The sequence below is a fragment of the Carcharhinus amblyrhynchos genome, chromosome 1 (assembly GCF_965287045.1).
Source record: "Carcharhinus amblyrhynchos chromosome 1, sCarAmb.v2.hapA, whole genome shotgun sequence".
Taxonomy (NCBI): Eukaryota; Metazoa; Chordata; class Chondrichthyes; order Carcharhiniformes; family Carcharhinidae; genus Carcharhinus; species Carcharhinus amblyrhynchos.
Genome location: NC_137324.1, coordinates 78583125 through 78610444, shown reverse-complemented (window position 1 = coordinate 78610444; position 27320 = coordinate 78583125). Strand labels below are relative to the sequence as shown.

At 40.2% G+C, this 27320-nt stretch overlaps 1 protein-coding gene across 2 annotated transcripts in view; it reads right to left on the bottom strand.

Annotated features, from left to right (window-relative positions):
- kdr (kinase insert domain receptor (a type III receptor tyrosine kinase)) overlaps positions 1–27320 on the bottom strand; it is a 68504-nt gene that overhangs the window by 29600 nt on the left and 11584 nt on the right. Inside the window, exons 4-11 of one of the 2 annotated variants that reach the window (XM_080187458.1) lie at positions 24337–24461; positions 18169–18337; positions 16283–16422; positions 9767–9935; positions 6890–7007; positions 5720–5895; positions 2328–2481; positions 65–242 (exon numbers count right to left, since the gene is read on the bottom strand). In XM_080187458.1, the coding sequence (XP_080043584.1) occupies positions 65–242; positions 2328–2481; positions 5720–5895; positions 6890–7007; positions 9767–9935; positions 16283–16422; positions 18169–18337; positions 24337–24461 (1229 nt within the window). The remainder of the gene's footprint in view (positions 1–64; positions 243–2327; positions 2482–5719; positions 5896–6889; positions 7008–9766; positions 9936–16282; positions 16423–18168; positions 18338–24336; positions 24462–27320) is intronic. The other variant, XM_080187468.1, reaches the window with a different exon arrangement.

The following is a 27320-nucleotide window of genomic DNA, read 5'->3' as shown; positions in this document are numbered from 1 at the left end:
TACTTAATTAGTGGCATACAAAATTGATTATTTTCATTTTGTTATTTTTTAATAGTTAATTTACCTTGTGTTTCCCTTCAAGAAACATGGTCCGAGGATCTGTAATTTCAATCTTGTTGCTGCCATCATTGTCCTTAATGTTCCTCCAACTTTTATTTTCAGGTGACTTGGAAGGTGTTCCCATTTCTGCTTGGGAGCTATCAGAAAGAGATTGAAATCGATGTATCATCATCGGACCAGGCCTCCAAAGTAAAAATAAAATGATGAGTATGTTTCTACCAAATCATGAGTCTGTTCCTCTCCTCAATGAGCCAATGTACTACCTGGTGTGAAGCTGATCACTGAAGTCCTAGGGTGGGATTTTCTGGCTGCATGAATTCCAAGGCCAGAAAATCCCACCTGAGGTCAACCTACCTTTGCATGATCCGCCGAGTTTTCTGTCCTATCCGCTACAATTCCTGTAACAGGTGGGAAGAGATCTCTATCCCATGTTTTGCACCTTGAACTGACATCAATATTCCTGCAGAGTAATTAGGATTGCCCTATGATAGCTTTGTGAAGTTAGAGGTGGTCAGGGTTGTGATACCCTTTCATTTCTAATGGTTGAACAGCTTGTTGGTACATGCTGTGGCATCACGTGAAGTGTAACCATCTGACAGATGCTATCCAAAAGAAACTAGGCTCCCTAGAAATGAGAAAGTTTATGACTTTGAACAAGTTAATAAAAGTGTATCTTACTAATGTTATTATATGATATTTGAAAATATCTCCCTTCCATTAAACTAGTGAGGACAGAATGTTGATTTGTTAATTGACTTTGATATGGCTTTGATGAAGAGTGTTATCTACATGCAAAAGTTTTTGCAAACAATTGAATGATGCAGTAATATAATTCAAACTGGAATGCATTATTGGGTCACTTGTAAGTATTGTTATTTCAATGAAAATGAAGTTAAACTTTTCTAGTATTCCTTTTCCAAACCAAAAAAGGGTTGAAAGCATTTTTTCTTAAAAACAAAGGACCTATGTTGCATACCCAATATATATGTTTTATATACACAGCAAAACAAATATAGAAACAAATCTCAAAATATTATACAACTTCAAGTGATTTCTAATTAGGATGTATAGTAGGAAATAGCTATTTCTGGAAGCAAGTCTTTGATAAATGAAGCTCATTGCCAGAGATAATTCAACTTCTGAGGAAGATAAGGAGACAGAGAAGCCTCTGCAGTCCTCAGTAAGATTCTTACATCCGTGATTGGAAAGGGAAAACAATGGGGGTGGTGGAGGAAAGAGTCAGTGGAAGTCAGTGGCCAAACAAACAACAGGAAAGCAGATTGCCCAGGATTGTCATGCAGGAAGTCTACCGGACCTTCTGCTGAGCCAAGATAAGAAAAGCCTCTTGGGCCTAGTGTGGGATGCTGTCATTCATTCTGAACATCAATCAACATACTTCCTCTAGAATGAATGCATCTTGCAGGGACACACGGAGTCAGATTTTTTTTATGAGCTCAATTGTTGCATAGTGCAAGTTACTATTTTGCAAATTGGTAGTAATTGAAATACTGGCGTGTCTCATGAAGTACTAAAGGGCTTGCAACATTGAAAATTGCAAATTGCAAATCATTTGTTAGATTTTATGACATCGGTAGATCTGTTGAATCTGTTCCTTCTCTGTTTCCCATAGCTCTGCTTACAATATATTACACATATAGACACATGTTAATGCTTCAGTATAGAAATATTGCTTCACAAGGAATTATTCAGTGGTCACAGAAGTTGATAAATGGAAAATGTACAATCGGCACCACCCAGTCTTGAGCCACACAATAAATCAAGAACAATAAATCAATACTTAGGTTTTTAATGGCTCCTGCTCTGATCAAAACCGCAAGAAACTACAAAGAGTCATAAACAAAGCCCAGTCCATCACGCAAACCTGCCTCCCATCCATTGACTCTGTCTACACTTCCCACTGCCTCAGAGAAGCAGCCAGCATAATTAAGGACCCCATGCACCTCGGAAATTTTCTCTTCCACCTTCTTCTGTTGGGAAAAAGATACAAAATTCTAAGATCAGGTACCAACTGACTCAAGAATAGCTTCTTCCCTGCTGCTGTCAGACTTTTGAATAGACCTTCTTTACATTAAGTTGATCTTTCTCTACATCCTAGCTATCACTGTAACATTAGGTTCTGCAACCTCTCCTTTCCTTCTCTATGAATGGTATGCTTTGTCTGTATAGCACTCAAGAAACAATACTTTTCACTGTATGTTAATGAGACAATAATAAATCAAATCAAATCTTCATTATTAATTACTTACTGGTGGAGGAAGCTACAGTTCTCTGCTGGCTGCCATTCCCAGATAATCCTGGGAGCAGGAATGCCATACACAGTACAAGTCAGGCTCTGCCTGCTTCCGTAACTGTAGAAGTCGCTTTGTGCAGCCACAGCTTTTTCATGAATCTTTGGGGGAACTGCAGAAAATATTGAAACCACATTTTCAGAAGTTGCTTGATTTTGTGAATAAATATTCAACATGATTGTTGAATAGAATAACGATTATAAATGATGCTGGTTAAGCAATCCACAGGTTCTGAGTGCTAATTCCACCACAGGAAATTATATCATTAAAACAAGCTGGAAAATCTCTGCAGCTTTGGCAGCAACTGTGGAGAAAGCAAAAAAAGGGGGGATTTTCCGCTCCTGTTTTTGGTGGGCAGGATGGTCACTGGGAGCAGAATATCCCACGAGAAGCCCTAAACACGATTTACACCAACAGGATTTCCCAGCGCGATTGTCCCCCAAACCCTCCCCCACCAATTATGTAATGGATGTGCACCATCGGGAAGTCCATTAGCACACATTTACATCTGATTGTCAGGTTCCTAAACCCAATAATCCCTCCTTTCATATATCATATATAATCCATTCATGACGTGAACCATGACAGATCTCCCACAGCTTGCACCTGGTAAATGGATCCCCCACTGGGGTTCAGGTGAATGCAACACTTGTAAGGGAGAGGGTCATGCCTGGACACTGGCCCCTGGCAATGCTCCTGATGCTTTTCCTTAATTCATCCATGCATGGGATTTGGGCATCGCTGACTGGGCAAACTTTTATTGTCCATCCCCATTTGTCCTTGTATTGAGTGATTTGCTAGGCCATTTCAGAGGGTATTTAAGAATCAATGACATTGCTGTGGCTCTGGAATTACAATGGCCAGTAAGGACTACAGGTTTCCTTTCCTAAAGGACATTAATGATTCAGATTTTTTTTATTGAAATCAACAATGGCTTCATGGTCATCATTCGACTTTGAATTCCAGATTTTTATTGGATTCAAATTTCACCATCTGCCAAAGTGTGGGGTCTCTACAGCATTACCCTGGATATCTGGATTATTAATTCAGTGACAACACCACTATTCACTACTCAGGCACTGCCCTGGCTCTGCTTCTGGGCACTGCAGCACTGGCATTTCCCAGACAGTTCCAGTGGCCATGACATAGTACAGGCAGTGCCAGGGGTAGTGCTGCGGAGGAGTTTTGAGGGGGGGGAGATAGGTGTTGGATGGGGGGGATTCCATGTGTGTGGGTGGGGAGCATATTCCATGGGGTGGGTAAGTGCTGCATGGGGGATATTTTGTAGAGGGGTGGTGGCATTCTGTGAGTTGGTGGGGTAGTGTTTCATGGGGGGAGGTAGGTGTTGGGTGGGGGGGGGGGTGTTCCATGTGTATGGTGGGGGGTATGTTCCATGGAGTGGGTAGAAGCTGCATGGTGGACATTCTGTTGAGGGGCTTTGTGTGTGTGTGTGTCGGTGGGGTGGCGTTCCATGGTGGAAGAAGGTGTTGGGTGGGGGGGTGTTCCATGTGTGTGTGGTGGGGAAAGCAACACATGTTCCATGGTGGGAGAAGCTGTTCATTGGAAAATATTCCATGGAGATGGCTATTCCGTGGGGTGACAGGGGAGGGGGCTGATGCTTGGGATGACAGTGTTCCGGGGGGGGGTGGTGGGGGGTGTTCTATTTTTAATTTTCTGTATTGTCGTGCCCTTTAAAATGGTACCCTGCCCTTTTAAAACCTAAATTGTTGGCACAGCCAGTGTGATGTTGTGGGACCCACCCTCTCAACTTTATCCAACTAAGTGCTCGACAATACAAAGCCATTGCTATGGCCAGTAGCTTTAACAGTTTTTCCAACCCACTGCATCACTCTGCCAAAAAATGGAAAAATTCCACCCAAAGTTAATGTTTTGAGTCTGCATATCTCTTCTTTGGAAAATTATAATGTTTAATACAATAAATGTTTTAATATTTGGGCTATATCTGGGCTAATACTGGAAGAGCACTTGCACGTACTCTCTAGTTTCCTTCTCTATGAACGGTGTGCTTTGTCTGTATACATCACAAGAAACAATGCTTTTCACTGTATACTAATACATGTGACAATGATAAATCAAATCAAAGAAAATGCCATAAAAACTGTTAAATGCCATAAACATCCAGCTAGTTCATTAATGTGTTTCAGGAAAGAGACCCCTAATGCTCCGTTGTATACCTGACTCCAATTGCACATTATACTACTCATTTTAATGACCTCAGGGCAACCAGGAATGTGCAATAAATGTTGAATTGCTAGACTTGTTCAAAGCACCAGAACAACCAGGAAAAAAGGTCCAACAATAATTTTTCCCCTTTAATGGGATGTGGACATCACTGCCAAAACTAGCATTTGTTGTCTCTCCCCAACCTTGAAGTGAGTAGCTTGCTAAACCATTTCAAAGGGCATTTAAGAGTCAATCACATGACTGTGGATCTGGAGTCATATGTAGGCCAGACTGGGTAAAGCTGAAAGATTTCCTTTCCAACAAAACATTATGAACAGAATGGAATTTTACAACAATTATTACTTCATGGTCACCATTACTCTGGCAAGCAGGTCAGTTCCAGATTTCTTTTTTTACATTGACTAAATTTAAATTCCACAAGATGCCATGGTGGGATTTAAGCCTCTGGATTAATAGTTCAGTGAGATTACCACTATGCCACTATCTCCCCTAGTGCCCCAGTTTAAACTGACCAACAGATGCAAGACTATAGAAAAGTGCTGATCCAGCACCACCATCTTGGGTGCCCCAGTCAAAATTGAATGCAATCACAATAAGCTTTATATCTGGTGCTTTGTGGAATAAAAATGCAAACTCATTGGCATGCGAACAAGCCATACTTTCATATCAATCTATCAAATTTAAAACTAAGGATGCATTCAATATACTTTTGTAACTCAAATAAAATACTCTTGTTAGGGACACCTTGCCATTTCTTTTTTTGCATCACATATGTGAATTTATGTATCAGAAGAAAAGCATTGGCTGCATGTAGTATGAATATAATAGTAAAGTCTTTATTCCATATTGAATTGGTATGGTGAAATCCCATGGACAAGCACCAATGCAATGAGTTTCAATACTGAGAAACATCTCAGTATACCTCTTCCATGCAAATTATCTTCAGTGCTCATCCTTCTCAAAACTGCAAAGTGCCTAAGCTCTTTTAGACCTATAATCTATTTGCTTTAAAAAAGCTACTATCTGATTGATCTTATCTTTCCTCCGATCTTAGTGATGTGTCCTACATTAATGACTTTGACCTTTCATGTGAAATTTTCAATTTAAAAAGAATACTTGTGATTACTGAATTTTGCATTTCTTACCGTTTACTATCAGTTGGATTGTGTGACGCTGCTTCTCTTTTGTCATTGGATTTGTAAGTATGATTGTGTAATTCCCAGCATCCTTCTCGGTCACATCACTGATGATTAATGTATACCCAACTTGCTTTATCCTATAATGTGCTTGATCATTGCTAATTAGCTTTCCATTCTTGGTCCTAGAAAAAACCCAAACCATTAGAAACTGTTGTGAGGCACACAGCAATAAGTCTTTTTCAGCACTAATAGAACAGCCATTAGAAATTGGCCAATAAAATATGTGCAGCATTACAGCAATAATAAACAATTCAGTGGCTTTGTCAATGAATAAGGAATTGACGGTTGATTAAGCACAAAATACATTGAAAAGGTTTGTGCAGTTTTATGACTTGCTCTTTCGCACAATGGTGATATTAAGAAAGTGAGTTTTACTATTGAATTATTTGCATTAATAAATGTACAGGCAATTGCATTATTTAAATTAACTAGCAGTAAAAAATAATGCATATTGTTAATTGATTCATATAAGCAAAGAGCAGAAGTGAGCCATTCATAGAACATAGAACATAGAACATTACAGCGCAGAACAGGCCCTTCGGCCCACGATGTTGTGCCGACCAATTAAAAAGCAATGACTCTCTAACCTAAACCAATCCCTTTCCATCCATAAACCTATCCACGGATCTTTTAAACGCCCCCAAACTAGGCGCATTCAGTCCCTTCAGGCTGCTCTGTCATTTAATAAGATCATGGTTGGTCTGATAGTCACCTCAAATCTGCATCCCACCTATCCTTGATAACCTATCACCCACTGCGTTGCCTCCCAAGAATATTTGTCTTAAAAATTCAGAAATCACTGATCTAATATCAGATTTCAAAATATCTGAAATTCTTACAAAAATTATTCTTGATGATTGGTGCACTACACCAAAAATGTTTAACACTGAGAAACCAGTGCAGGAATTCACTGTTCAATTGGAATGCATTCTGTTTCAGTAATTGCTCACGGGCACTCTATTGAATGTAAATATGCCAATAATAATCATTACATTGACAATTATATGTAATAGAATAAATACTAAAAATGCCCCACCATATATAACTGAAATTATGATAAAGTATTCTGAAAAAGTAAGTCTCTTTATTTCTTTGCATCATTTATTTAGCAATTACCATTTTACGTCTGGTTGGGGATAGGCTGTAACCTTCACTGGAATTTTGACATTCCTTTCTTTCAGCACTGCCTCGACTATCGACCTGGCTTTGTGATCTATGAAGATGAAGGGTCTGTCTGAAAGCACATAATGAAAACAAAGTCAGATCCAAAAAGCTAGTGTTCTTATTGAAAACATGAGGTTTGTAACTCTCTGAGCACCAGAAGAACTGACACTGTTTGTGTAAGGCGGCATTCTTCATTATATTTGTATGAGCAAGTTTGAGAAAACAAATCTTAACGTTCAGCAAAAAATGTGTGAAAATCAGCCTGTCAGAATGAAATGAAGAGTGCTAAGTCATCATTATAAGGAATAGTTTTATTTTGCCAGGAATTTAATTCTCCAAACAAGCACTGGAAGCCTTCCCCAGTGGCCAAAAAGTACATTTTTCGGCTAACCTTTAAACAGCATCAACTCCTTTTTCTTTATTACTCTGTCTTCAGCTGATAGGAATTCCAAATTAGTCTATGTACTAACTTTTTGCTAATTTTGGTTTATCTTTCCCTCTCTTCTGATCACACATCTTGTTGGGGGCAGGAATATGGATGCCAGACCCCTTCATGTCCTTCATTCAAATAGTCACTTTTCAAATGTGAGTGTATAATGGGAGTATCCATAGGTTTTTTTGGTGGGTACATCATACACATTTTGGTGGGTTTATCAGCCGAGTACTTTATTTCACTATAGGAAGGGCTGGTTTTTTTGTTCATTCAAGAGGTTTGGGGGTCACTGGCTAGACCAGCATTTATTGCTCGTTCCTAATTTCCTTTGAGAATTTTCCTTGGGTGGCAAGCTGCCTTCCTGAACTGCTGCAGTCCTTGAGGTGTATCATGGGGCTGATAAAGAGAGAGTTCCAGAACTTTTGCTGTAATTCTACCACCCCACCCACCACAGAATTGGAGTGGGTGAAGGGCAGACAACAGAAGTGACCATTGACCTCAGATGGGAATTTCCAGTCTTGCTTGAGCAAGGCTGTAAAATCCCACCCTTTGTCCCAGTGACAGTGAGAAACAGCGATATATTTCAAGTCAGGATGGAGAGTGACTTGGAGAATACATTTACTCCCTATTCTTCCTACCAAAATGTATGACTTCATCTTTATCTGTGCTAACTTCACTTTCCAATTATTTGGTTTTTTTGCAAGTTTACAAATGTCCCCTTGTAATTTGTGGCAGTCCTCTACAATTTTAACTATAAGGCCAATTTGGTGTAATGCAGAAACAAGGAAATTGTGGTTTTGAGTCAAAAGGCCAAATCGTTAATATAAATTGTAAGCAGCAGGGGTCCCAGCGCTGATCCTTGTGGAACATCACTGATCATCTTCTGCCACTCTGAATAACTATGCTTTACTCCCAATCTCTGCTTTCTAGCTTGAAGCCAGCCAGCAATCCAGTCTGCCACTTGTCCACTGACTCCACATTCTCTGACCTTATTCATTAGTCTATTTTTTTTATTCATTCATAGGATGTGGGCATCGCTGGCTGGGCCAGCATTTGTTGCCCATCCCTAATGTCCTCGAACTGGCCATTTCAGAGGGCAGTTAAGAGTCAACCACATTGCTGTGGATCTGGAGTCATATGTAGGCCAGACCAGATAAGGATGGCAGATTTCCTTCACTTAAAGGATGTTAATGAACCAGATGGGTCTTTATGACAATCGATAATGGTGTTATAGTCATCATTAGACCTCTAAAGGCCATTCAAAGCTATGGGCCAAATGCTCGCGTGGGATTAGGTGGGCAGGCCAGGGCCTTTCATGCATCGGTGCAGACTCGATGGGCCAAAGGGTCTCTTCTGCACTGCAGTATTCTTTGATTTAATTCCAATTTTTTTGTACCGAATTCAAATTTCGCCATCTGCCATGGCAGGATTTGAACCCAGGTACACACAGCATTATCCTGGGTCTCTGGATTACTAGTCCAGTGACAATACCACAATGCCACCACCTCCCCTATAACAGGGTACCTGACTGAAGACCTTTTGTAAATCCAGTTAAATTCTATTGACTGCATTGCCATTTTCTAGTCTCTGCTGTTACCCCCTCATAAGGGTTCTTACGGTCAAGCAAGATTTTCATTATTCTAGGTGTTCTGCTGTTAAAGTGGAGCCATCCCAAGGCAGCAATTCTCTCTTTTCAATTCAATCCAAATTTTATTGTCTATTCAAAAATTAATTGCAGGTACACAGCTTGTTTATTAAAATTCACACACAAATAACTAACAGTTATTAAACTACATCACTTTAAACTACATCACAAACAATGAGCAATGTGAAATCCCATGTTGCCAATGGTGCAGCACCACCTTATCTCTAGGTATATAAACAATACACAGATAAACTCTTCTTCTTGGTGAGAGGGCTGGGAGAGGTGGGTAGGAAGACAAAAGCTTTCAGATAGATTATGCTGGACAGGTGAGGAGCAACCCTAACACTTAGGAGGACAAGGGTAGCAGACACATGGAAATACTACCATCTACAGGATTCCCTTCAAGCCATACTGCATCTTGACTTTTTTCATTACTTCACCGTCAAAACCATTGTGGGTGTACCTTCAAGAAGGCAGCTCATCACCACCTACTCAAAGACAATTGGGATGGGCAGTAAATGCCTCGTCAGTGATGGCTCCATCTTTTCAACAAGTGAATGAGTTGGATTTTTAAATGACAAATGTGTTCTTCAGACTTTAACTGGCCAGTTCATTTGATGTAGGAATTCTTGATTCAGAATTGCAGTTACCAATGATGTTTATCAATGAAAGTATATCCTTTCCTTCAATGGTTATAAAATAATGATTTCCTTTAAAAATGTTTTACAGCACATCAAACAGCAGATCTCACCATGGATGACAACGTCGGTACTGTTCTCCTTTGTCATAACTCCGCTGGAAGCACTGCAGAAATATGTCCCTTCATCTCCTTTTGTCACATTGTCTATAATAAGAATGCTTGAGAGTACCAGTCCTGTGGGTACTTCTAGTTTTGTTGCATGGAAGATTGAGTGTCTATTCTGTAATAATTAACAAAAAGTCACTTAGTGTACATAGAACATAGAACATAGAACAAAATCAGCCCGGGAAACAGGCCCTTCGGCCCAACGAGCCCGCGCCGCCATTTCAACACCACCAGTCCCCCTCTCCCCCCCACGACCTCGGTCTACTGTTTTATGGAACCAATAGGGAATCACATCTCTGATCCAAAAGGACTCCAGATTCACATGGGCTGTAGGCTATAGGTATTCTTGGGCTAACTGGTCTCCCACAAACAGTTCACTACAAAGTTCCTGCAAACTGGACGAGTGAAAAGACTGTAAGTGTCCTAAAGTGTCCAAATATAGGATAGGGTCATTAATGCTTTATCAAAGCCATGATCCCTAATGATGAGTAACAAACACTTCATAAAACCTGAATCTCAAGCCTCTGTCCATTTTTTCTCCACCCTTCCTCATGGAATACTATTCTATGGGGTCCTTCAGTACCTATAAGTCTTGGGGTGACTGCCATCAGGTTATTCCACAATAGGTAGTATCACAATGTCCAATCGCTCATGTCCTAACACCCCCACTGTGCCCTTTATCATATAGAGGTCACTGGATAGTAATCCGGATAGCCCAGGAGTGCTATCCATCTCAAGGAGAGATTCATAATCTCAGCTAGGACTGGGGATCAACATTCAGTTCGCTGGTCTGTACTTAAAACCTATTCCTTGATTCAGTGCAAGGATTAAAAACTTATCCCATGAGCTCCTTGAGGACGAGAGCTATAAAACAAGCCAAATTTCACCCACTGCAACCCAAAGGGGCAGAGTGCAAGAAGAGCTTTTGGAGGAAGTTTTCTCCAGGTAAGAAGAGTGATAGCCCAGGGACTGTGCTCCATCCTCTGGTGCTGTTAGTTAATCATTTAGATCTCTGGATGTGTGTGAATGTGTGTGGGTGGGTGGGTGGGGGGCAGCTCTAGACTTCCAAAAATTCCAAGCATCAAATGGAGAACTCGAGCAGCAGGGATACCAAGTGACAGGAATAGTATGGTGAGCTCTCGGCAAGAAAGGACGAATAAATTATAAAATATATATAAATAAAAGTGTCTCCACGCTCCATCACGTGGGTGGCCGAGGGACACCAGCCAATCAAGTCATTTGACTACAGACCCTCTATTGTAACAGGGCCTTAACTCATCATAAATAAGGTTATTGCACAACCACATCTGGGCAGAGAGACAACAGGAGGGCGCCGGGAGTACAATTTACGATAGGAGGATCGCATTCTATCATAAGCATCCCCTGGTCCCGCAAATACCAAAGACTCCTCTTCACCCTGACTCTGTCCCTCTCCCCAACAGTATCCAGACAAGCCATTTTGTTCTTCCTTGAGGGAGACGACCAATGCATTCAGCTTCTACAGCTGCTTAAAGGGGACTCGCATTTGTGCGTCAAGCAATTTCAAAACTACAGCTTCACAGAAATTGGCAGCAGAGTCTGTCTTTAAAATGATACAAAGGATCTCGGGCAGCTCAATCAGTAGCTGTAGTTTTAGCTTTGCAGGTTAAACCCCGGAACAACTGGGAGGACACAAGATGCGATGGCTGACACCTGCTTTGACAGCTGGACCCAGTTAAGTGTGTTTCAATATCTATTGGATATTTTCTGAAGTGGATTACAGTGTGAGGTTGCAGATCATCTAAATAATATGAATGCTGCTTATGTGTCAGTTTGATCCACTAGGTAGTATCGTTACTGCTGAAGCAAAATATTTCAAACCCCATTCTAGGGCTCAAACTGTATTACTTACATTGCTTTGGTAAAATACTGAGAAAGTGTGAATTATCAAAAGTGTTGCCTTTATATTCAATATTAAACTGAAGGCCTGTCTGCCCCAATCAAATGGATCAAAGGGCCCATGACAAAAAGTGGAATATTGTCCTGGCATCCTGACCAACATTCCTCCCACCCTCCATGAAAACAGATTAATTGGTCAATTATCTCAATTGCTGCTTGTAGAACTTGATTGTGTGTAAACTGACTGCCACATTACCTCATAATAAGTAATTATGTTTTAGAAGTATGAATAATTCTTTTGGGGAACGACATCATGCAACATGAATGTGAGTTCTTTCCATATTGAGAACAGCGCAATAAGAAAGTCTGTCCTTTTGGGCATGCTCAGAAAATCAAAATTAATTGAATGAAATATTTATGATAGCAATGAGAGTATTTTACCTTAATGTAATATCTTGCTAGATTTAGACAGTACAACTTGAAATTGCAACTGATATTCAAGTTTGGATCTTCTTTTTGAAGCCAGTATGTATAATTGTCAGAAAAGGGGGTCAAAATTCAGGAAAACGAGAAAATTATTTTTCCTGGACTGGTCAAACGGACCACATTTGCTGTTTGGCGTACACATAAATAATGGCGTGCATTGTTCAGGTTCCAACTTTTTTAATATTGAACTCTGGCCCCTCATATTTCTACTGTTTAATTCTGAACTGTTTAATTCTGAACTGCTGTCACACTCAGAGGACATTACCATCATCCGCCGCAATTGCAAAGGAAAATGCCAAATGAAGAATTTGACCACCCCAAACTATACCTATCCCAATGGCAAAAATCAGCTCTCAATCATACATTTATTCACTTTCATTTGAGCGGGTTGAACAATGCAACTCAATTAATTTTACTGAACATGTATTCCACATTTCTCATGCAAATTCAAGGATATTAAGTAACTACAAAATACATCAAATCAGTTTTGCCCCCAATAATGTAACTTGAAAAGCTTTTGGAGATTTTCACCTGAATGTACAGCAAAAGAAGGATTCATTAACAATCCTATTTCATTTGATATTCCAATCTAATTGATTTGCTATTTTATAATTTCTTTGTTCAACACCTGCACCTCGAACAGATTGGCCACTGTATAAAAGTTCTATACCTATCGCTACCATGACATGATTATCTCCAACCTAATTTTTTTTGTTCTGTGATTGGTTCTTCTGTCTTTAACTATAGACATGGAACTTGCATACAGACGGACTTTAGACATACTCTGGTGTTTGCTTAACACATGTTTGCTAGTACTACACCTAAGCAGGTAACAAAGTATGTATGGCAGGCCGTGTAGTTCCTGGGCATGGTTTCAACCTCTCTCTCAAATGTTCAATATGTGACTGATTAGTATCACTGGTAAATCATCATCATCTACATCATATAATAACATATTCCATCCATTAACCCTTTATAGGAAACTTTCCCCCAAGTAGGCTCTCCTACTTTTTGACAACAGCATGAAACAAACTATCTGAATTATATTTCTGTAATTCCCTTTTTGCTAACCAACTCCAACTCATACTCTTCCCCTCCCCAGCTCACAGTGAAGATTACAGTCTTCCTCAGTATCCTCAGTCCCTAGGGAAACCATCTTGGAGACATACATCTAGTTAGACATCGTCATTTGCAGTTTGGACAACACATTATCATCAATGATACCAGCATTGTTGGAAAGCAGAATGCAGGTTCAGGGTAGCTGAATTGCAAAGACTCAATGAAAGACTGATCTAAAGGAGAAAACTGAAGGAATCAAATTTTGGACCCTCTGGGTCTAAAAGTGAAGAAGTGTTGCTTCCTCAAAGGACTCTGGGAAGAAGTTTCATAAGGGAATGATCTTCAACTCCAGGGAATATGGTCACAGCTGTGTCATCTATTGTTGTATGAGCAACTGAGAAAGCACTGAAGATCTGAGATTCAATGAATTTAGGCAACAAAGGGAAATACATCCTATAAAACTGTCAGGTAAAGTAGAAGAAACGATTTCCTCAATGATATTTTTTGAAGAACCATCTTCTTTCAGTCAGCAGTGGTAAGAGAGCCACACTTGTCTCTTTATGAGCTTGCTCCGCTATGGACAATGGGAAGAACTGCTGAGACTATGGAAACAAGACAGCCTCATCTTCTGTAATAAGATGAATTTCCTGTAGACAATTAACTCTGCGACAAAATTGCTGTACAGGATTCTGCAGCTTCAGAACTGATACCAGGTTTCTGCTTCAGCTTCTGCGCTGACCTCCAGCGCTTCGAAAAGAAGACTTACAGCTGGGACATTCACCCTGGGAAGGTACTAGCTCTTTAGCAGGGTGATCCTTTATGGACTCCAATTTGCACTCAGACAAAGAATTTTTTGTGGAAGACTTTTCATGAAAAAAAGTAGGCATTAGATCAATAGATTCAATGGACCTAAGGTATGAATGCTGCTCAGCTACTAAAATCACAGCTGATTTTTCCAAAAGGACAACAGAGATGTCATAAGATGCATCCATCAATGGGAAAATGAATCATTCCCTAAGACATCAACTTCCAAGAGATCATTCTGTGTAACAAGGAATTATTCCTCATCACTCTTTAGGAAGAGCCAATTCTGGTTCAACAGGTCTTCATGGGAGTGTCCACCATCTGCTGCAGTGCTTTCAGTAAACCCCATCTTGGCCCTTAATTTGTGATGAACTGGGAGATTCATAATTTCTATGTCTGCCCTAGGTCTAGAAGATGGTGTCTCTGTGAACAAAGACTGCTGAGTGTTTAGACACCCACAGCCTCTGAAGAATGAATTTCTACTGCTTCTAAAGGAAGGTTGGTTTTGTTGCATGAAAGAAAGTGAGTCGGTCAAATGATAAGCATCATCTGGTTTGTCTAGAATTCCTAGAAGTACACCAACATTGCCACTCAACAGGATGTACACTGATTGTGAAGTACATAGAGAGAACCACCAATTGTAGCTAAGAGGGGCAATAATCCTGTCTTTGATTGGATGATCTATATTGCTTTGATCCTGTAAGTTGATCTCTGATGGATGAAGGGTCATTGGCTGAAACTAGTTGAGTTAATCTGCTAGTCTTAACAGCTGCACCAGTATGTTTTAACCAGTATCTTGATCCAGTAGTCTGGATCAAGACTATCTACTTCCTCTAGGAACTCTGTAATGTTGTCTTTTTTGGATTTTACATTTCTTGGGGGGAATATGTTTCATAAATATTTGTTGATCTATGACTTAATTAAAATTTCTGAATTTGCAGGAATGCTTGAAATGTTCCAGTTTTGCCACACTGGAAGCAATCCGTGTTACATGGTGTGAAATCTTTGCATCTGTGCTAGGTCTTCATACCACAATGCAAGCATCACAAAATGGTTGCTGGCAAGGATTTTCCTGCCCTTTCAGTTGGTTTGGGGAGTTTGGTACGGGTGAGGCTTTTGGCCCGTGAGCCTACCCAATCTATAGAGACTGTGAATCCTTGGAGCCACTGTGAATTCTAGCCTGATTAATTGCCAGAAGCTCAGCCTGTGTCACAAATTGAACTGCTTGATCCAATGTGGGGTCATCACAGAAAGCCAGATAATTTTTCATTCTGGGTACCCATGACTATGTGATCATGAATTAGCCCATCCTTCAATGCACCACATCGGTAAGACCAGCTATAAGTCAGTTAGGAAAGATCCAATTGATTCCAAAGATTGTTGTGAGCACTGGTTAAAACATGCTCATTCAATTACTAAATTTTGCTTTGTGTTAAAATGTCAAAGGCTTTAAGAATGGAATCAAATTCTGTGGCAGACTCCTGCGTGCTCTGCCTTAGGAGAATGTTGTCTGCTATTTGATCCACTGCATAAAGAAATGAACTAACTTGAAGCTTTGAATCTTTTCATCATGATATGATGCTGCTCAGTACTGGAGAATAAATATTTCCATAACTCCCACTGCTGGCCTCTCTGCAGGAGCAAAAGCAAATCCTCCTTACTAGGTATGGTCATCATTTTCTCTCCCCATTGTGTTTCCTTCTTATGCTAAAATTCTGAGCTGCTTCAAAGGTTACTTCACTCTGTGGTTCCTTCAATTCCTTCAATAACCAATGCATTTTTTACATTTGATGTCTCTATTGCTGTCACCATGTTCTGAGATCAGTCTGAGATTGGTCTTTCATGTCTTGGACTATAGGCATTGGACTTGGTTTTTTGACAGACTGTAGACATACTCTGGGAACTTAACACTTATTTAGTACTACATCAGGTTACAGAGTAGGCACATTACTCCTAGGCATGATTCCAACCTCTCTCTCAAGATTCTTGCACATGACTGAATCATAGCAGTGTTACATAATCATTTACGTCATATAGTAGCATATCCCATTTGTTAACACTTTATACTACAGACTCAACTTCACTTTTCTTCCCTATTGAATGTACTGACCTCACACTTGTAATATCAAAGACTGAACCTAGGATCTTGTATCTCTCTGTGGATTTGTTCCATTGTGACATTTAGATTTGCTTTCTCCAAACTAAACAAAGCTACAAAGCTTTAATGTGTTGTACCTGCATTCCTGGATACTTCCAATCAAAGTTTAGCCGTACATTGAGCTCAGTTTTGGCACTGCAGTTAAGTATCAAGCGTTCTCCCACTGCTAACTCCACTTGTGACCGAGGGGTCAATGTAAGCTCCTGAATCTTGGTTCCTGCAGGGAGAATACATTACATAAGTATCCGTTATATGTGGCACAATGATAAGAAATAAGTTTTGAGTCATGAGAAATGGAAGTTGAGTGATGAAGGTAATGCAAATTGTAGAGGTATTTTGCTTTGGGTGCTATAAAGAGCATATTTACAATTTCCTTACACCAGATATGGGAGGGAAATCTTCCTGTATTAGCAAATACCATCCAACTCCCTGACCATGTCAGAGTGTTGAACATCAACCTAAAATCGTGTTGCATTCTACTCTCTCCAATCGGCTGTCTGACTGTAACAAAAAAAGATGAAAACAAATGAAATGCCTTAGAAAATAAGAGAGACTCTTAGCTGTAACCTCAACCAATTATGATATTAATCCCATGCCAAAAGAACTTGGTATGTTCTAAATTATTGAAAGAATTTATTGTGTAAAAGCAATCGAATTAGTTGCTGGAGGAGAGCTAGGTTTCCTGTTGATAAAACTGGAGACACAGTAGTATAAACGATCTCCAAATCTGAACCTCTATCCCAGCAGGCAATAAGCACGAAATGGCATCCTACTGTCTGTAGCAGTGCTGAGGGTTATCAGCCAGTACAGCAGCCCCACTGTGAGAAGTAGTTTAAACTGGCCAGATCCGATTATCTGTTATCTCGGTTTACAGATTGCTTGGAGTATTTTTAAAGTGAGATACATATGGGCCATTGTACAGATGTTTCAGGTTATAGGCTGATAAACATCCATATTATTTTTACCAAAGAACTATTTTGGCAATGTCTTAGAATGTCATCCCCATTCACTGAAGTGTGCTCCCACTGTTTTGTTTTAATTATATCCACTTGAGCAGAAATAGTAGGAAGAAACTGCAATGATTCTTATCATTACTGTACCATTTGCCCTTGAAATCAGGGCAGTTATGGGATCATAAGAAAGTGACTGGTAGAAGTTCAGTTCCCATCTGCTCCCACACAGGTCTTAGCTTGAAAGCTAAAAATTCCTCCAGGAGCAGGCAGAGTCAAATGATTTTGATCAGAGCATCAAAGGCATTTTTTTATTTTCTTGGCCCAACAGATTTCCACCAGTTCCGAGTACCGTCCACCAAATATTGGTGGTAGAAATTGTGAGCCAGCTATTTTGAGTGTACAGAGGAGGAATTGTCAGCTTCAGTCAGGGCAATCTGAATGCTGGCTTGTTTTTTTTTAACGTCAGTTGCTTAGGGCTAAAAGGATCAAGAGGTACTGGGGGGAGGGGGAAATCAGGATATTGAATTTGATGATCAGCCATGATCAAAATGAATGATGGAGCAGGCTAAAAGGGCTGAATGGCCTACTCCTGCTTCTAGTTTCTATGTTCATTTTGAGGTTGAGTGGCTTCCAATATTATTGCTCTATTCATTATAAATGCTGTAAGTTTTTGTCTACTTCTCAAAACTGGTTTCTCCAAATCATTCCCAACGCTTCCAACTCTAGGTACTGCAGTAGGAATTGCTTTTTCAGTGGTCCCTGCTGAATATCCCACTATCTGATGGGAAAGCTGCCTCTAAGGAAGGCATTTTATACTAGCACCTCACCAAAATAAACTGCACAGGGTCTGGCCAAATATTGGCTTGGGTCTTATGATAAAACCTTTGGGCTGGCAAGTACATGTCCCATCTGTCCTATGTTCATTTTTCAAAAACAGTTGTTCTGTAGTGGAAGTTAAGTATGATGTATAAAAATTAGCTTCTCAGCATAAATGTACAAAGGCACCTTACCTAAAACTACCACCACATACACATTGGAACTATGGACTCTTCCATTTATTGTTGTCTCACAAGCCACCATTCCAACATCTCTGATCTTGTGACTTGAAATAGTGAACCCTTTCTGATTGTCCCAGAAAGTTGTCTTCCCATCAGGAACAATGTATTTTTCTGGATATTTCTGTTCAAAAATTAAACAAAGATTATTTAATGGATGAAAAATTGCAATATCAAAATATAATTGCTGACTATTTTTCAGAATATATTCAATGATTACTTAATATTATAAAATATGTCATAGAGTTACAGAGGTATAACAGCACAGAAGGAGGCCATTCATCCATCGATTCCATGTTGGCTCTTTGTAGAACAATTCAATCTGTCTCATTGGCCCATCATTCTGTACCGATAGCTCTGCAAATTTATTTACCTCAAGTGACCTCCAATTTTCTTTTAAAATCATTGACTGTCTTCGCTTCCATCACCCTCTTAGGCAATAACTTCCAGGTCATTAACACATGCTGTGTGAAAAAGCTCTTCCTCGTATCCCCCTGCACTTCAAAACCTTAAATCTTTATCCCCTTGCATTTGTACTATCAATTAATGAGACCAGCTTCTCTTTTCCTAAATTATCTAAATCTGTACAACTCCGTCAAATCTCCCTTCAATATCCATGACTCCAAGTTAAACAATCCCTGCTTTTCCAACCTAACCTTGTAGCTAAAATCCCTCATCTCTGGAGCCATTCTGGCAAATCTCCACTGCACCCTCTCAAGAGCACTCACATCCTTCCCAAACTGTGGTGACCAGTACTGGAAACAGTACTCTGCTTTTAATTTCCTATTAGTGTCACAAGTAGGCTTACATTAAAATACAATGAAGTTATTGTGAAAATCCCCTAGTTGCCACAATCCGGCACCTGTTCAGGTACACTGAGGGAGAATTTAGCATGGCCAATGCACCTAACTCTCTCTCCTCTTGCCTTAAACCAATGCCATCTAGTTTTAGACTCCCCTTTCAGACTGTAGGAGGAAACTCGAACACCTGGTACAAAACCCACACACACACAGGGAGAATGTGCAGACTCTGCCAAGACAGTGACCCAAGCAGGAATCGAACCTGGGCCCCTGGCGCTATGAGGCAACAGCGCTAACCAATCTACCACCGTGCTGCCCCAGTTGTGGATTAGCTGAGGCCTAACCAGAGTTTTGTGAACGCTCAGTGCAACATACCTGCAATTGTATTCAAGATCTCAATTTATGAGACCTAAGAAAGCATTTGCTAAACACTCTTTCAATATATCCTGCCACTTTCCAAGACCTATGCACATGAACCATGACATTTCTCAGTCCCGACACACTCTTTGGAACTGTGCCAGTAAGTGTATTTTCCTCTCTCAATCTCTACTGCCAAAATACATCTCCTCATCCTTCTCTGAATTCAATTCCATCTATCACTTGTCCACCTATTCTGCTAGTCTGCCTATGTCCTGTTACAGACAGTTGGCATCATTTCCACAGTTTGCTACATCTCCAAGTTTTGTATCATCAAATTTTGGAATTATACTCCGTATTCCAATATTTAAGTCATTTATATGTATCAAAAAGCAGTGTTCCGAGCACTGATCTTTAGGAAACACTACTGTTCATCATCCTTCAGTCTGAAAAACAACCACTGACCATGACTTATTTCCTGTTCTGAAGCAATTTTTTTTTATCCAAGTTGGAATGTCATATTTGCTGAGCCTCAGTTTTGTTAATCAGCTTTTTATTTGGTAGTTTGTCAAACGCTTTCTTAAAATCCACTGCATTCATCAACCTACATTGTTAGTTCATCAAAAATAGTTTTCCTTTTCCAAGTGCTTGTTCAGTTTTTCCTTGATATATTTTTTAAAACTTCATCCATCGCTAATGTTACACTGACCAGTAGTTATAATGAATTTCCTTCCACACTTTCTTCTAATAAGGATGCCACATTGACTGTCTTTTAATCTTATGGAAACTTTTTTCACATCAAGGGAAATTTGGAAGATTATGACAAGCCCTCCTGCTCTCTCGGCTCCTACTTCTCTTCGCAATCTGGGAAGCAAATCTTCTAATCCTTTAGAGTGATAGAAATTTACAGCATGGAAGCAGGCCCATCAGCCCAACTTGTCCATGCCGCTTTTTTTTTAAACCCCGAAGGTAGTCCCAATTGGCCGCACTTGGCCCATATCCCTCTTATGCCCATCTTACCCATGTAACTGTCTAAATGCTTTTTAAAAGACAAAATTGTACCTGCCTCTACTACTATCTCTGGCGGCTTCTTCCAGACACTCACCACCCTCTGTGTGAAAAAACTGCCCCTCTGGACACTTTTGTATCTCTCCCCTCTCACTTTAAACGTATGACCTCTAGTTTTAGACTCCCCTACCTTTGGGAAAAGATATTGACTATGCAGCTGATCTATGCCCCTCATTATTTTACAGATCACCCCTCAGCCTTCTATGCCCCAGGGAAAAAACTCCCAGTCCGTCCAGCCTCTCCTTGTAACTCAAGCCATCAAGTCCCAGTAACATTCTAGTAAATTTTTTCTGCACTCTTTCTAGTTTGGTAATATCCTTTCTATAATAGGGTGACACAGTACTTCAATGTCTTGTATAACTTAAACAAAATGTCCCAACTCCTGTATTCAATGATCTGATCAATGAAACTTTAACTCTTAACATTATCCCAAGCGAGATTTGGGTAAGTGAAGTTCTCAATATCATCATTCCATCGTTTTTACATATAAAATAGAATCATAGAATCCCTACAATGCAGAAAGAGGCCATTCAGTCCATCGAGCCTGCACCAGCAACAATCCCACCTTAACCCTATCTCCGCAATCTCCACATATTTATCCTGCCAGTCCCTCTGACATTAAGAGGCAATGTATAGCATAGCCAATCAACCTAACCCACACATCTTTGGACTGCGGGTGGAAACCGGAGCACCCAGAGAAAAACCACACAAACACAGGAAGATTGTGAAAACTCCACACAGACACTGACCCGAGGCCAGAATTGAAGCCTGGTATCTGGTGCTGTGATGCAGTAGTGCTAACCACATATCTATGATTTCCCTGCAGATTTGCTCCTTTATCTCATAATGCTTGGAAATAATACTATAGAGCAACCTGAGCTGTGCGATCATACTTTTCATTCTTCTCATCTTGAACCAAATGGATTCTGCTCTTGCCCTCTCATTGACATCCTTACTTTCCAAAATTCAGTTTCTTCCCTCATTCGCATTCCACACCACTTCCCTTTTTCCCTTCCCTATCTTTTCAGAATATTTTGTATCCTTGAATATTAAGCAATTGTTCCTCGCCATTTTTACACCACATATCCATTATTGTCACTGCACCACAGTCCCACAGTTATTTGTGCTTGCACCTTACCAATCCTATTCAACAAACCTTTGGGCTGGATTTTCACTTTCAAAGCAGATAGTGTGAGGATAGTTTCTGGCTCATCACACTGGTTTTGTAAGAAGGTGTCTTACTAGACCTGATTTTTGCTATAGGGTGGCGGTATGGTGCAGAACGGAATTGGGCATACCATCCCCAGATGCAGATTATAGGCAGCTACAAAAACACCCAACGGTGAGATGAGCTGTTTAAATAGCCTGCCTCAGTACTCTGACACACATTCCCATTTTATTCCTTAATTTTTAGGCTCTCTAACCCTCACCCCTGACAGCCCAAATCCTTTTCCTCCACTTCTCTGCTTCCACTCAAGCCTCATGCCAGCATAGAAACATACAAGATAAGAGCAGAAGGAGGCCATTTGGCCCTTCAAGCCTGTTCCACCATTCATCACGATCATGGCTGATAGTCCAACACAATAGCCTAATCCTGCTTTCTCCCCATAAACTTTGATCCCATTCGTCCCAAGTGCAAAATCCAGCTGCCTCTTGAATACATTCAATGTTTTGGCATCCTGTGGTAATGAATTCCACAGGCTCACCATTCTTTGAGTGAAGAAATGTCTCCTCATCTCCGTCCTAAATGGTCTACCCTGAATCCTCAGACTGTGATCCCTGGATCTGGACACTCCCACCATTGGGATCATCCTGCCTGCGTCTACCCTGTCTAAAAGTCTCTATAAAATCCTCCCTCATTCTTCTGAACTCCAGCGAAAACAATCCTGACCTAGTCAATCTCTACTCATGCATCAGTTCCACCATTCCCAAATCAGCCTGGTAAATCTTCGCTGCACTCCCTTGAGGGCAAGAACACCCTTCCCCAGAAAAGGAGACCAAAACTGCACACAATTTTCTAGGTGTGACCGCACCAAGATCCCTGTATAATTTCAACAACACATCCCTGCTCCTGTACTCAAAACCCATCCACCACACTTGCCCCTCATGACCTCCATGCCAACTTACCCGGTATCTACCAATGGGCAGACCCTAGGAGCCGAGTTCAGATGAAATAAGATAAAGTTCTGAATATGTATTATAGCCTTTACTACAGTAAAAAAAATCCCATTCCTGAAAGCCCATTCATAGTTTTTAAATAGCATCAATTACTGAATCCTTTATAAAGGCAAAAAGACTTGTAATCATAACCCCACATCAAAGACAGTTAATCTTTTTATAACTTCCTTGAACTTTCAATAAAATTATGAGCTAGTAAATCACTGCTGAGATAATTTTAGGTTGTGGAAACTAGACAAGCATTAATAAGGATAGCATTCTTTGACATTAACAATGTCAGCAAACAGTTGTTGGAGCTGCTAGAGCAGATTTATTCTACTCACATTAATATAGACAGTCATTTTAAAGTAAAGTTTATTTATTAGTCATAGGTAGGTTTACATTAACACTGCAATGAAGTTTTTCATTTTTAATGGGTTGTGAATTGAAATAGTTTCACAGCTTGACAGCCCCTGCAGACTTTATCTGTCCTACACAAGCATTTACATCCAGTCTAAAAATTTGTGACTCTCAAACCATAAGTGAAGGCCATTGCTCCAGCGAAAGTTGAATCTTTTTGAACCCAGCACTGATTTAAAGTGGAATTCAGTTTTCCCTCATGTGAGTTGCACTTCGCTCCCTTTCCCCTAATGGCAAAAATGGGATCCATTGGAAAGCATGGTGGGACTTCTAAATCCAGCTCCTATCAATAATTTTTAAAGAGCTAAATAGGTTTCTCGGACCCAGCCCTTTGTGCATTTACATGAACGCATTCTAAACTTATTGTTGTATGCTTAGTCTGCTCCTTCCTAATATGATACAGCTTCCTTCTCTACAACTACCTAACATTTCCACTGCTTTATTCACTTTATTTTTCTTTTCTCCTTCTACATGTTGATGCCCATCCAACTATCAATTTAGATCATATTCTTCCACTACACTAGTGAATCTCCCCATGAGGACATTGGTCCCAGTCCAGTTGAGGTGCAACTTTTCCCTATTGAGTAGGTGCCTCCTGCCTGAGAATTGGCCCTAATGATCCAAAAATCTGAAGACCTCCCACTTACAACCTGCCTCAAATCATTCATTGTTCCTCCCGATCTTCCTATTCCTATGCTTTCATGTGTGTGACTGTGGGAGTAATCTGTACATTATTACCTTTGAGGTCCTGCTTTTTAATTTCCTCCTTATCTCCTGAAAGTCTAATCAAAGGACCTCAATACCTGCTCTCTGTCCATGTCACTGTTTTGTTGTATAATACAATACAGTATCCTAAAATGCTTGATTTAACTGATGGTTACTTTTGTTTCCATTTCAGAGAGGGCGCCAGTATTCCAATATGATGCAGATAAATAAACAATTATTCTGAACGTGATCACACTATTAATACCATTATATTAGATGTCTATGTACATTCATTTCTTGAATAACATGGCTGTTAAAAAGGTAAACTGTATTGTAAATACACAAAGGGATGGATTTTGCAGAGTCATGGAGACTACAGGAACCTTTAACAATGATGGGTGGGATCTGGATTTGGAAGTCCCACCACAGTTTCTAATAGACGCCATTTCATTTGTAGGGGAAAGGAATTGACAGAAAACTGAATTCAGCTTGTTGATTTAAACTCAGTGCTGCGTTCAAACAGATCTATTTTCACTGTAGCCCGGGCCTTAACTTACAGCATGGGAGTGACAAATTATATGATGTTATGCATTGCAACTTAAGCAATTATATTTACCGTATGTAGAGTCACATTAAGATCTGGCATGGAAACCTTGCATGGAACGACTGGTGTCTTGTTTTCCATTATGTACAGTGCTTCTGGGTTCCCAGGATAAGAATTCACAAAGGGAATTTTATAGTCTAAAAAGTAAACAACATAACTGTTTAGCCCCAAAGGGGAGTAATTTGATATAACTGGCAGATGCTTCTAGATCACATTTAGGCTATCAACAGATGCTGATGACTTAAATTATATCCTTAGAACAATATAATTGCAAAGTCCTTCAAGAAACTTGAAACAATGGCTAGGATTTTCCAACTCATCCCACTGGTAGGATTTTCCAGTCCCACTTAAGATGGACTCCTCAGTGGCACAGCTGGCAGCCAATGCAAATGGCCATTGTCTTTGGTGGGACTGGAAAATCGCACCAAAACCCTTGGAAAACTGCCTCTGCTGCCGGGAAATCTGCTGCAAGGAGGCCAGGAAATTCCAACCAATGCCTATAGTTCCTGGTTGGGCTTAGGAGTAGAAGTCCATTTGACGTAATGTGGCAAGATGTAAAGTGTATGGTTTTTTGATTACTCTACTGATGGACAACTGGTTTCCCATTCTTAAGATTTGGATTGCATGTCAGCTTTCACAAGTTTACCACCTTAGGCAGCAACTTTGCCACTTTTCAGACTGTTACATCAAGAACATTTCAACATTCACAGTTTCACAGTAAAAAAAAAAATTCCTGCAGCTATTTCATCTTGGAAAAGTAATGTTAGTAATTCTGGCCTTGCAAAGAATGCATGGGCTGAATGAAAGGGATTAATACTGGTCAAAGTGGACGAAAGATCCATCACTCAGAAAATCCCTATTTCCTTCTTCTTCAAAGATTGTGCCAGATGGCAGGAATATTGAGAAAGGGAAAAGGGTTAAGGGCCTATAAATTTGCAGTTATAGCAGACCACACTCACCACTGATCAATGGGAGCCCATAAATTTGTATTGAGTCAGGGAGCATGCACAAGCATTAAACCAACATTTGCCCCCTTCAGCCAGAAAATCTGTCTCCTTTCCACCATGGGGTCAGGAAAATACAAACTTCTAGAGTAAGAAGGCCCTCATCCTCCCACATCATATCTAATAGCCCCAGTGAGAGCATTTTAATATCGCTGAACTTGGACGACGTGGGAAATAATCCTGCGTTTTACAAGGCTTTTTGGAAAAGCCCAGAAAAGGAGATTGCCAAGCAACAAGGTTAATGTTGTTTTATGATGGAATTAACAGACTTTCACCAAAATTAGTGCAGGCAGAAGAACCTCTAAGAACCAGGCCTAAAATGTTTGATTAATTTTTCTTTTTTGATATGAGTGTTCATAGAATCATAGAGTCCCTATAGTACAGAAGGAGGCCATTCGATCCATCAAACCTGCACCAACAATACTCCCACTCAGGCCCTACTCCTATAATCCCATGTATTCATCTTGCTAATCCCACTGACATTAAGGAGAAATTTAGCATGGCCAATCCACCTAACCCACGCATCTTTGGGGTGTGGGAGAAAACTGGAACAGCTGGAGGAAATCCACAAGGAGATGGGCTGAACGTGCAAACTCCTCACAGTCATCTAAGGTCAGCATTGAACTCAGATCCCTAGCGCTGCAAGGCAGCAGTGCTAGCTGCTGTGTCACCATGCTACTTTTTATTAAGGAAATGATTTTCATATGAAATAACCAACAAATAATTGAAAGTTAATAAAGCTGCCTCTAAAATTCAGTGAGAACAATGATGCAATTTGTCATTCACATTTGACAAATGTTTGTCTGTCTACTTTCAATGCTGATACACATTCAAACCATAAATGCATAAAAATATTGGTAAATGTCAGTATTGGATTAGAAAGTTCCAAAAGGCTTGTAAGTGACCATCTATACCACCAGTCAATTAATAAACATTGTCACAACATAGATTTACATAAAGTTTCTGAGTGAACTTTGTATCAGTCTGAACACCTACAAGCCGCATTGACAATTGCAAATCAATCAATATATTTTCTTGTAACTTCTCTAAGCTCCAGTGAGGCATCAAAAATTCTAAAGTTTATAGGCACTTCAAAATTGTTCAAAAATGTGTTGTTAGCCAAATAACCTCTTCAGCATCTCATCAGCTACGTACAATGGAGCTATTGGGCATGCAACTGAGGTATTAGCTAAAATACTTCATTATAAATGACCTGGATGAGGGCGTAGAAGGATGGGTTAGCAAATTTGTGGATGACACTCAACTCGGTGGAGTTGTGAACAGTGCAAAAGGATGTTGCAGGTTACAGAGGGACATAGATAAGCTGCAGAGCTGGGCTGAGAGTTGGCAAGTGGAGGTTAATGCAAAAAAGTGTGAAGTGATTCACTTTGGAAGTAGTAACAGGAATACAGAGTATTGGGCTAATGGTAAGTTATTTGGTAGTGTGGTTGAGCAGAGAGATCTCAGTGTCCACAGATCCCTGCAAGTTGGCACCCAGGTTGATAGGGTTGTTAAGAAGGCGTACAGTGTGTTAGCTTTTATTGGTAGAGGGATTGAGTTTAGGAGCCATGAGGTCATGTTGCAGCTGTACAAAACTCTGGTGTGGCCACACTTGGAGTATTGCGTACAATTCTGGCCGCCTCATTATTGGAAGGATGTGAAAGCATTGGAAAGGGTGCAGTGGAGATTTACCAGGATGATGCCTGGTATGGTGGAAGGTCTTATGAGGAAAGGCTGAGGGACTTGAGGCTGTTTTCATTAGACAGAAGAAGGTTAAAAGGTGACTTAATAGAGGCCAGAGGATTAGATAGGATGGACAGTATAAACCTTTTATCCTCGGGTGGAGATGGCTAGCATGAAGGGACGTAGCTTTAAATTGAGGGGTGATAGATATAGGACAGATGTCAGAGATAGGGTCTTTACTCAGAGAGTAGTAAGAGCGTGGAATGCCCTGCCTGCAACAGTAGTGGATTCGCCAACATTAAGGGCATT